This window comes from Chiloscyllium plagiosum, chromosome 30 (assembly GCF_004010195.1).
Source record: "Chiloscyllium plagiosum isolate BGI_BamShark_2017 chromosome 30, ASM401019v2, whole genome shotgun sequence".
NCBI classification, from domain to species: domain Eukaryota; kingdom Metazoa; phylum Chordata; class Chondrichthyes; order Orectolobiformes; family Hemiscylliidae; genus Chiloscyllium; species Chiloscyllium plagiosum.
Window position 1 is genome coordinate 15645957 of NC_057739.1, and position 12123 is coordinate 15658079.

A 12123-nucleotide genomic window follows, 5' to 3' on the forward strand; every position below is an offset into this window, starting at 1 on the left:
TGGACTTGTTGGGCCGAAGGGCCTGTTTCCACACTGTAAGTAATCTAATCTAATCACATGGCACCTACACAGCTGCTGCCAAAAGAAAGTGATGCAGTGACTCTCATTGTCATTTTCTCACCCTGTTTGTGGGATATTTCCAAGTTGAACATGTTGCTGCATTCCACACCACAGTGAAGATCAATTGTAAAGAATATTTGAATTTACTTCCTGCAATGAATTGTCAGATCTGGGGAACGTAAAAGTGAAGTTGTCATTACCTCAGAGGATTGAATGAACATTGCACTCACTTTGTTTAGAGGTGAATATTATGTTTTGAATCTTCTGAAGAGTGGCGATGATGAGCAGGTTGTAGTTGTACTCGAAGATTTTCAAACCTGATCCTGCTGCTCATTTCTTCTGGAACCTTCCAATTCCAGCAATCAAAGCGATGCACAGTGCAGTGTCTCTCAAGGAACTCCATTGGAGTGGAGCAGAGTCAAGAGAACATACTCTCCTCATTTGTTTTTACAGCAGTAATCATTGTCCGGTACTTTTACAGCTCAAGTTGTTGAATCCATTTGGGTGAGTGAGGGATGGATATGTAGCTGAGTGGATAAGGTGGGCAAGTAAGGAGGTAGCTGCGTCAAAATCCTGAAACTCCCTTAGCTACAGCACTGTGGCAGTACCTGTACCACACAGACAGCCACAGCCCAAGAAAACAATATACTTTCTCAAGGACAATTAAGAATCGGCAAGAAATGTTGGCCCAGTCAGACAGCCACATTCCCGTGAAAGAATGAAAGCAAGTTTGGATGAGCTGGCAGTTACGTAGCTGAATGAGGGATAACTGTATCAAGAGGGTTTGGGAGTGAGTGTCTGGTAAAGTGGGTAATCAGGTTGGGATGAAATTGACTAGCCAGGGGAAGGATTGGGTTGAGAGATATGGTTGGGGGTGGGTATAAGTTGGTGATCAGTATATCGTGGTTAGGTGAGGTGGGTAGTCCGCGTGGTTGGGGTTGAGAGGTTTGGGGGAGCAGGATAGATGTAAGTAATATATTTATCCAGGGGTCAGACCAAGTTTTAATCTGACCAACATTTCCTGGCTAGCTATCCAGTTAAGTATTGTGGAACTGTCCAAAGTCTTTGGTGCTAACTCAAAGTCAAAGACATCCACATGGGCTCGAAGGGAACAGGAAATTACTCATTGGACTTTTAAACTTCTCAAGAAAATTCTACACAGGTCAGGACTTCTTCAGGGTTGAAAAGTACATCCTTCGGTCACAGCACTGGTCTCCGACAATCTAGTGATTGGAAGATTTTGTTTCTTAATGCATTTAAGAGAATACTTGATAACAAACTAATTTGAGAAATATATAGAAACACACATTAATATGGTGAGATGAAGTGAGGTGGGAGGAGGCTTGTGTGAAGTGTAAACACCAGGATAAACCTGTTAAAATCAATGGCCTGTTTTGTGCCTGTAAAGTCAATGTCAGACCACTTGCTGCTAAAATCCTCTTTGAAGTTGAAGTCTAGAAAGTGGCTGTATTCTGGATTTACTTATACAATGTCAGCAGTGGGCTTGTAGTTTTCTGGTCACCATTCGAAAATGTTTGATAAAGAGATGGTCTAAAACTGGGCAGAGTCTTATAGTCACCCTATGAGTGAGGTCTGTTGCAGAATCAGACAAGGATTCCTCGAGGCCCATCTCACTGCTGAGAGCAACAAGGAAGCGATGGTCTAGTGGTGTTACCGTTAGACTATTAATCCAGAAACTCAGCTAATATTCTGGGGACCTCGCTTCATTTGGTCTATTGTGTCAGCAATTGCAGCTCACACTCTCTCTCCCCACACACATACGTATTCAGAATAATGAGAGATGTAAGTGAGTGGGCACAGCAATTACTTCTGGTGCAGGTGGAGAGGTGGCCCCAGTGAGTAATTCAACAATATAGACAGCATACAAGGCTAGTGGAATCAGGGGTCAGGATGGGTGAGAATGAGTGAGAGAAATGTTGCCAACCTCAATGAGAACATGAGCATTGGTGGGAGGTAGGTACAGTGCAGAAATAGAGGGAGTGTGAAGCATCAAAGAGAAGAAGGTGGCACGCTGGCAGAGTGGAGAAATTGATTGACTTTCTTCCTGCATTGCTGGGCATTCCTACAGACAGCTGGGTGTGATTTAACTGGAGTGGCATTCTCGAAGCAGGCTGGCATGGGCTGGTGTCATGGTCCTGGGCAAGAGGAAACCCCAACTCTGTACTACGCCATCCAACAGGATATTCAGGACCATGCCCGCAAAATGGGATGATGAGTTTGCCCTATCAGTAAATGTCCTTGATGAATGTCGGGAACCATGCTCTGGATTGACAGTAGTTCACCGTGTATTCAAAGGGCTTTTAAAGATGCACATGCTGGGGAGTTCTGATGTATCCTTTGAGTGGCAAGTTGCTTGAGGAATGGTAGCCATGGGAGCAGGGTAGGTAGTTAATAAGGTGAAACAAGCACAGCGAGTGTTGGAGAAACTCAGCAGGTCTGTCAGCATCTGCAGAGAGAGAAACAAAATTAACATTTTAAGTCCAGTCTGGCTTCTTCAGAAAAGTTCTGAGGAGGAGTCATGTCGGACTCGAAACGTTAACTCCGTTTCCCTCTTTATGGCTGCGGCCAGACTTGCCGAGTTTCTCCAACACTATCTGTGTTTGTTTCAGATTTCCACCATCTACATTGGTTATTGACATGAGGTTGGGAAGATACAGCGAGAAAACCGACTAGACCTCCCGGTGGAAGTCCCTTCAAAAAAGCAACACAACCCAAACTTGGCCAAAAAACAAAGGTAATGTTCAGGCCATGGACCAAAACACTGGCACTACATAGTCATCTTGAAAGATTAATTGTGTTTGTGTAGTACCTTTCATAACCACAGGATATCCAAAAATGCTTTGGAGTTAATTAAATATTGTAAAAATGTTGTATTCACTGTCACAAGGCAAATCCATGTTACCATTCAGCTACCACAAGAATCAAAGTAATTACAAACAGATAATTTGTTTTAATGATGTCAATTAAAAGATAAATATCAGCCAGGATGCCAGGGTGAATTCTCCTGCCATTCTTTGAAATAGTACTGTGGGATCCTTTATATCCATTTAAGAGAGTAGATACTGCTTTGGTTTAGTACTGGCTAAAAAAGACATCACTTCTGATAGTGCAGCACTCTTTCAGTAAGGAACGGGGCTGTCACCTGCATTACAGACTTGGGTCTACTGGAATGGGGTTTGAATCCACAAACCCTCTGATTCAGAGATCAGATTCCTACCAACAAATTGCATTGACATCTTGTAGTAGCTTGTGGCATAAAGCAGATATGGGACAGAAACATAATGGCACTGATGTCATGAATTGACAGCATTGATGCAAGTTGCAAAGTGTCAATATATCTATCAATGCCAGTGTATTTTTGAATGCCATTAGTGTAATTGTTAATCATTGGGAAGCAAGGGAATACAATGTTCAAATTAGCTGTTTGCTTTGCCTATATTTCCCTTCAGGCTATGGAAGTCTTTGACTAAAAATCATTAGGAAACCAGTTTAAAACATATCAACGCATGCAAACTTATTAATGAGTGGCTTTTTCTGTGTTCTGGCTGTTGTGAAAATGAATTTGCAATATGAACAGGATATGTTCTGTTGCATTGGAGCCCTCAGTCTATTTTACAAGCCTGTTTTGCAGAAAGGTTCAGCATTATAAAAACAACATGAAACCATCCTGTCAAGTTTGGATTCTAGTTTAGGTTGTTTTGGGAAGGAGAGCACACTGGTACCTTCTGGCTTAAGTGCAATATTTCACAAGAGTAGATGCAACTTTGTTTGGCATTTGCTTTTCTGCCAGGCCTGAAGGGTAAACCCACTGGAGCAAAATGTATTCTAAAACATACAATCAAATATCCTGTGGGACATAAAGGATGATCTAATTGTTGTGTAGGTGGCTGTCTCACAAGGCATTTACATCTTGGACGCTGGGACAGTATCTTGATGCTTCATTGGTTCTCAGCAGGACTGTTTGGTGCTGTCGCTGAAACAGGATGAAATATCATCGAAAACATTATTAGCCCATAATTTAGCATGCATGTGCACATCAAGAAAGTGGTATATTAAGATAGGGTCCATTTAGACTGAACATTGCATCCTTTGAATCTAAATATTCCCTATAGCCACAGCATAATTATCAATTCTTTCTGTGTTTCATTCAGGCTGGAGTTGGGGTCTCTTTTGAGATTAGCTATTTTCTTTAATATTTTTTATTATCCTTACCCTAGGCCCCATTAAATCTAACTTTGATTCACATTTTCCAGTTTCTCAATTGGATTTTAATAGCTCTAAATGCATCCAAATAATATAAATCATTGTTAGGTTGTAGGTGTCATGCTGTGCACTGAATGATGTCTGCCAGCCTATTTTTTACAGGCTGCATTTAATGCAGAGTGGTGAAGGGGTGAGGAGCTATTGGAAAGATCTGGAAAGGCAGGAACAAAAGTTTAGTTTTGAAAAGAAGTGGTTACTAAGAACCTGAAATTGTGTGTTGAACATGAATCTTCTGGAGTGACGTTAACCATTGAGTTATCATGACAACATTTATACATAGTGTGGATGTTTCTCCTTGTGGGGCATTTCAGAATAAGAGGTCATAGTTTTAGGCTAAGGGTTGATGAATGTAGAATAGAGGGGGAGGAATTACATCTCTCAAAAGTTGTGAATCTGTGGAAGTCAGTACCCCAGAGGGTGCTGAATCTTGGGACATTTGAATAAATTTAAGGAGGAGATAGACTTTTAATTAGTGATAGGTTTGAAGGTTTTTGGGGAGCATGCAGAAAAGTGGATTTGAGACCAAGATGAGATCACTCATGATGGTATTAAACAGCAGAGAAGGCTTGAGGGGCTGATTTGTCTCCTCCTGCTCCTAGTTCTTATGCTTTCCTATGCTGTTATGTTAAAGATGAAAATAACAATAGCTTGTATAAGGATATTGTTCCTCTCACAAAGGAAGACAGCTTTGAGCACTTAAGTAGAATGGATTTTTATTTGATTGGCAGGAATTTTAGTAACAACTTCCATCAAGAGCTTCAAGAGGTTGTGTGCCATACAATAGGGAATAAATGAATACAATTTGTGGAAGAAATGGGTTAATGGACTTTTAGTTGTTGCCTTCCATTCTTTGTTATGTGGTCATGTCATTATTTATCTTACAGCTTCCCAATGCCTGTGGATATCTTTCTCTAACAGACTGGTTTAGTACAGTTTGAATTTTGTCTTTTGTAGAGTTTTGTTTTAATTTTGTAAACTTACTTGTACTGATTAATGTCTTTTATTTCCATGTGCCAGCATCTAATTGAAAAATGCAATTCTAATTTTAAAAGAAGTCCTTTACAATCTGTTTTAAGATCTAAAGGGAAGTTATATTGGACTTGAAATGACAACTCTGTTTTTGTATCTACAGATGCTGCCTGACCTGAATTTCCCCAGCACTTTGTTTTGATTTCATATCTCTAACATTTGCAGTATTTTGCTTATAATTCCGATGTTCAGTTTGCCTCAAAATTAAATATGTCACATGTTCTGGGCAATTTCATTACGTATGGTTTGCTTATATATTTTTCCTAAAGGAATTACAACTAATTCTGGATTGTCAACAAACAGATTGGTCAGTGCAGATTGTGGTTCATCAGATCAAAGTCACACCTTTATTATTCATTTTTGGCGCTCATGCTTTATCCCTCACTGAAATACACTGAAATTAATTTTAATGAGTGGGTGTGAGGTATACAGTGCAACAACAAATTTTCCAGAAAATAATATGTGTCACATCATATTCTGCCAATTTGCCAGCTTCTGTTTTTTGGCTACATTGGTTTCTGCCATAACTTAATATACAGCTGAGCTTAGATTTGACATTTTTTTTCTTTCAAAGTAGCTTTTATTATAAGTGGTATAGTACCAATACAATAACACCAAACAGAAAACCTAGTTTGATTTCTTATTGGGAGATCTCATCAATGTCAGTGGGGAATAATTCAAGAAATTTGATGAGCTTTAACATCAACATTAACTACACATTTTTTGTCATGCTGTTCACTTATGAAAGGAACCAAATGTCTGATCACTCATTTAATTCCCTGCACTGTACTTTGTGTGAGACAACAGGACAAATATGTGTAACATATATGTACTTGTTATGAGTAATCTAAGCTATTTCAATATTCACAATAAACACATGGAAACTGCTGAGTAGATTCTGTTTAAATAATACTCTAAGGTAATTTATTAATGCAAAATTAGCAAATGTTAAGAAAATGCCAAGAACACTGGCAGTACTGTGGAGAAAGAAACAGACTTAACTTTTCAGATTGAAAACCTTCCATCAGATTAAGTCTCTTTCTTCACAGTAACTTCCAGATTTTGGGTCTTTAGGATTATATACATTTGTCAGCATCCATAATATTCTGCAGCAGTTGATGATTATGTTTCTGATGTTGCCTGGGATTAGGATTCAGTCTCTCAGTTTGTGTGCTAATGGTTTGATGTCAGCTTTTGTTTCATTAATTTTCTGTAATTAGAAATTCGCTCATATGGGGCCAACTGAGACATTTGACTTCCTGCAGATGATTGTGAGGATGACATTGTTATTTATAAACATTAATATGACATAGGCAAAAGTTGCAAAGCTTCTGTTTACTTACATGATGCTGCAAAGCATCCATGTGAACTCTGATAAATTGGAAAACTTGACAGTGCTAAAGTATGCACTTTTAACCTTGCCCTCATTCAGTAGCTTAAAAATGTGTTGCTGGAAAAGCGCAGCAGGTCAGGCAGTATCCAAGGAGCAGGAGAATCGACGTTTCAGGCATAAGGGCTGATGCCCGAAACATCGATTCTCCTGCTCCTTGGATGCTGCCTGACCTGCTACGCTTTTCCAGCAACACATTTTTAAGCTCTGATCTCCAGCATCTGCAGTCCTCACTTTCTCATTCAGTAGCCTTTCTAAAATGAGGTCATCCTTGCTTATGATTAATAAGCAATATTTTCCTCGGCAGTCGGTCATTTTAACTCAAATGCTGTTGCCTTCTTCACTTTGAAAGTGTTAGAGTATATTGTTGACACACAGGGTGGAAAATTTTTATTCTGATCGAAGAGAAAAACATAGCTACATACAAAGTTGGAGGAAATATAATTTTATAACAATCTTATGTAAATAGTTTAAATGCTACAATTTTGACGTGAAGATACAGTCATGTAATTACTGCACTTTGGCAAAAGAAACAGGCGCTCTGTCACTGGGGGAGATTTTTTTTTCAATATCAATTTCATTAACCTCCTGAGTTTAATCTCACATAAACTCCAACATACCCACAGGAAGCTGTATTATCTTTCATGAGAAGTAGTGACCTCCAATAGCTCCATTTATCTCATCCTTTTCAAAATCTTCATTCTCACCTGCAGATCCCAACCAACCTCATTCTGCATTGTCTCCTACCCCATTTTCATTATAGCCTCCCCTCTCTGTCATTGGCACGAGAAATTTCAATCATTTTCCATAAAAACTGCAAAACACTCTTTACCAACTCCTCCCGAGGGAAATACTTCACCCCAAATTTGGCTAAAACATATATTATCTCTCATGCCCTTATCTACCACCCCTCCTTTGCCCCTTACTCCTTTCCATGTCTAATCTCCAACCGTGAAAAACTTTGGGAAATGTTATATAGGCACTATAATAAAATCGGGAGTTACATTAGCAAAACCATGGTAATTCGATAAATTTGACCAGAGACATTTCCCTGTTAGTTTTAAACTGGATATGTTACTGTTTGAAATGAGTCAATGTGAATCCTTGGACAATGTTCCAAAATAACAAGTCTCAATTGCAGTTACTTTTGTCTTGTTCCAGTGTCCTGTGGGTCTGAGGCCTATGAGGGATGATTCTGGCTGTTTTGACTACACCAAAGGGATTGACTGTTCTGATGGGTTTAATGGAGGCTGTGAGCAACTTTGCTTACAACAGACAGTGCCATTGGAAGAAGACCCTTCCTCCAATAATATCCTGATGTTCTGTGGGTGAGTATAGATTTGCAGAAAACTGGCTATCATTGGTTTTGAGAAACACAAATATGATTCATCAACTTGTTCACACATACCTCCAGAGTAAGTTTGACTCGAACCGAGGTCCTTTGTCCAGAGGTAGGGACACTGCAAATGCATCACAAGAGCTTTTTTTGAAACAAGTATCAATGCAATCTCTCAGAATTTTTTCCCAATAATTTGCCAGTTGGTAAGGTAAGAATGACTAATGTAAATTATTTTTTGTCAACTGGTGCTGAAATGTTACAATCATTTCCAGGGCAAGTAGAATTGAACCGAAATTTTCTGGACTAGAGGAAGGGCACTACCAATACCCACTCATAGCAGGCCAATTTGTAAAAAAAAACTAGTAAATTTAGCCCTTTATTTGATTATACAAAATCTGAAAACACTTCCGGTTACTGTCAAGCTAAGAAGCCGTGGTGGGGTTCACTACATATTTAACAAAACAACTTTATGTTGGCAAATATGTATCCTTCAGTGAATAGGCAAAAATTGGGTTTAATATTATAAAGAAACATTGGGGTAGGTTTCCATCAATTGTCTGAGGTAGCAGGAAGAATTTTACCATTCTCTCTCCAATTTCTCGATGCAGCGTCATTTCTAGGTTAAGAGATGTTAGTTAGAGCGACAAGATCAAAAGCAGTACCAGTGAAATTAAATCGGTCCGCACACATTGAATCATGAAGTCATAGAGATGTAAAGCATGGAAACAGACCCTTCGGTCCAACCCGTCCATGCTGACCAGATATCCCAACCCAATCTAGTCCCACTTGCCAGCACCTGGCCCATATCCCTCCAAACCCTTCCTATTCATATACCCATCCAAATGCGTCTTAAATGTTGCATTTGTACCAGTCTTCATCACTTCCTCTGGCAGCCCATTCCATACACTCACCTTCATCACTTCCTCTGGCAGCCCATTCCATACACTCACCACCCTCTGTGTGAAAAAGCTGCCACGTAGATCTCTTTTATATCTTTCCCCTCTCACCCTAAACCTATGCCCTCTAGTTTTGGACTCCCCGACCCCAGGGAAATGACTTTGCCTATTTACCCTATTCACGCCCCTAATAATTTTGTAAACCTCTATAAGGTCACCCCTCAGCCTCCGACACGCAAGCGAAAACAGCCCCAGTCTATTCTCCAGAACATGTTGCTGGCATTTACTTCCACAATGACCCAACATGGTGTTTCCTGTAGTGATGGGGACCACCTCAATATGGTAGCCTCAGAGAGCCCAAAAGATAAATTGTGTGTCTTTTTTAAAACTTAGCCTGGTAAATCATTAAAACTTACCTTTTTGCTCTCCAGAAGCATAATAATCTTTCATGTTTTGTCAATGCCAGATTTCCCACAGGGTCATGCTGGTTCCCTGTTGCCACTTGTTCTGGACCAGATCAAACCCCTTCAAATATGTCAAGGAGATAGCCTGGACCCTAACATTTATTTAAAGGCAGGTGTAAGGTGCTGTGTTCCAGATGTAGTTTGATTGGTTACATGACTCGACTTCATGCAAGACACACTTTATTCTTACTCTTCAGCTGAAATACAAACAAAAGAAAGAAGATCTAGCCTTAGTTTAACTCTGTTGGAGAACTTAACAAAATAGTAGATTATTTAACCATGAGACAACAATTGTTCCAATATAGTAGCATCCCATAAACATACCCTTAGCAAAGGCAAATTCGGTAAAATAGATTGTCTCACATCTGAATCTGGCAGCAGAGAGAACTCTTGCTTTTAGCTGAGAGAGAGAGAGAGAGAGAGAGAGATGGCTTCTTCAAAACCTCCACAACTATTGAAGACTAAACTTTAAACCCTGATTCTATGGGAACCGATTCTACACATGCATGCTGCTTCTATTGGTCCAACTTTAAAAGAAAACAAGTCCTCACAAGATGTTACTTTATTGACTTGGAACAGACTACTCTATACCTCTGTCTCAAGCTCGCTTCATAAATATGCAACTCTTAAAGCCATAGTATTGTCACACACTCAAACAAACCCCAGGATAGTATGTTTGGGTATGCCTGAACCTGCGTACATGCTATCATGTGGATAAACAGTAAATTTTGCCCCATGTTGTAAATGCCTTGACAGTGTTAGTGAGCAAATGGTATCAGATTTTTTTACATCAATTTGGAGAGAACTTGTTGACGTAGCAATACTGTATCAAGATTAGATTGGTGCTGGAAAAGCACAGCAGGTCAGGCAGCATCCGTGGAGCAGGAAAAATCAACATTTTGGGCAAAAGCCCTTAAAATGTATTAATGCTGTATGTCTATGCCTCAAAATTCATAACAACTGAATTTTCAGTGCTGCAGCTACTATTTCAGATTCTGATGCAGACCACAGCAGACACTGTTGGGTGGGATAGTTGAAATCATTAAATGCTTTCTGGGTGATACTGCTACATTGACAACCTACTCTCATTATCATCACTGTGTCTGTGTGAAGACTCTCCTGGTCCCTTGGAATGAGCATCTCTCTCCTTCTGCTCACTTCCTGCAGCAAAGCCTCCCCTGTTACATCACAGAACTTTAGATCCCCTCTCTGCTATGTTCTGCCTTTCTTGTATTCAGCCCAAATCAACTTCACTCTTACAGTGACTTCCAACACCTCTACCAGTCAACATTTGAGCCTATTTTAAGAGATGGAGGCTAGCTGTAAATAATCAGTGCTACATTTACCTCAGGCTTGACTCTCTTAATGTTCTGGCCCTTGTTCTTAATTACAGTCCCACCTTTTCTTCATGCTTAAATATGGAACCCATCTATGATTGTCCCAGATGGTGGTGGTGAGCTGTCATCCTGTCCCACTGCAGTACAATTAGTGTGGATACACACATATTGCAATGAGGGAGAGAGTTCCAGGATTTCTTTCCCAGCGACAGTGAAGAAACATTTTATAACTCTAAGTATAGTGGATGGGGTACCAGTCAAGTGGACAACTTTGGCCTGGATGGTGTTGAGCTTTTAGAGTGTTGTTGGAGCTGCAGTCATCTAGGAGAGTGCAGGATACTGAATCACACAGCTAACTTGTGCTTAACAGGCAGTTGCAAAAAGTGTGGTGCTGGAGAAGCACAGCTGGTCAGGCAGCATCCGAGGAGGAGGAGAGTCGATGTTTAGAGCATAAGCTCTTCATCAGGAATGGACAGGCTTCAGGGAGAGATGCAGTGAGTTATTTGCCCAATAATTCCCTGCCTCTGATCTGCTTGTGTAACTATGATAATTATACGGCTGGTTCAGTTCAATTTCTGCCATTAAATACTCCGAGCATGTTGATTGATTGGAATTCAGCAATTGTAATACCGTTGTACATCAAGGAGAGATGGTTGGATTCTCTCTTGTTGGCAGTGACCATTATTGAAAACGTGTGTGGCATGAAAACTTGTCACTATCAGCCGAAGGCTGACTGTGGTTCAGATCCTGATGTATTTGGACACTGGTTCATTTTCCGAGGAGTTGCAAATGATGCTGAACACTTTACAATCAATCGCGAATGTCCCCACGAGTGAGCCTTTAATGCCAGGAAGGTCATTGATGAAGTGACTGAAGATGTCTGGGCCTTTACCTTAAGAAATCCCTGCACTGATACCCTGGGAATGAGATGATTACTGTTAGAAACAAAATCATTAAAATTTAGACAAGACCACCAAAACTAGAAACAAGACAATTTATTACGAACTTGCAAGCACGGGCCTCAATTGCATAAGCAAATGAAGCAAATTAGAACTTAGGTTAGTGTACAGTTATACCCTTTGAGCTGAGTGAGGTCATCTCTCCAGAATCCTAATTACCCAATCTCTCTTTTCGCCTCTCCCCATCTTTGCTCCATGTCCATTGCCCCTTTCTTTCCAAGTTGGCAATTTACCCCTTGCACGTGCTTTCATAAGGCTAAACTCTTATCTCGATGTTCCCCTTTGTAACTTCTGTCATTATCCATAGGTACATTCCATTCTTGTACATACATCTTAACAATGTATCTTTTTCGTGCTTCGCTTAT

At 40.1% G+C, this 12123-nt stretch overlaps 1 protein-coding gene across 2 annotated transcripts in view; it reads left to right on the forward strand.

Moving 5' to 3' along the window:
- Positions 1–12123, forward strand: part of LOC122564758 (astrotactin-2-like) — a 1559828-nt gene that overhangs the window by 849499 nt on the left and 698206 nt on the right. For both annotated transcript variants that reach the window (XM_043719930.1, XM_043719929.1), the window contains one exon: positions 7925–8091. In XM_043719930.1, the coding sequence (XP_043575865.1) occupies positions 7925–8091 (167 nt within the window). The remainder of the gene's footprint in view (positions 1–7924; positions 8092–12123) is intronic.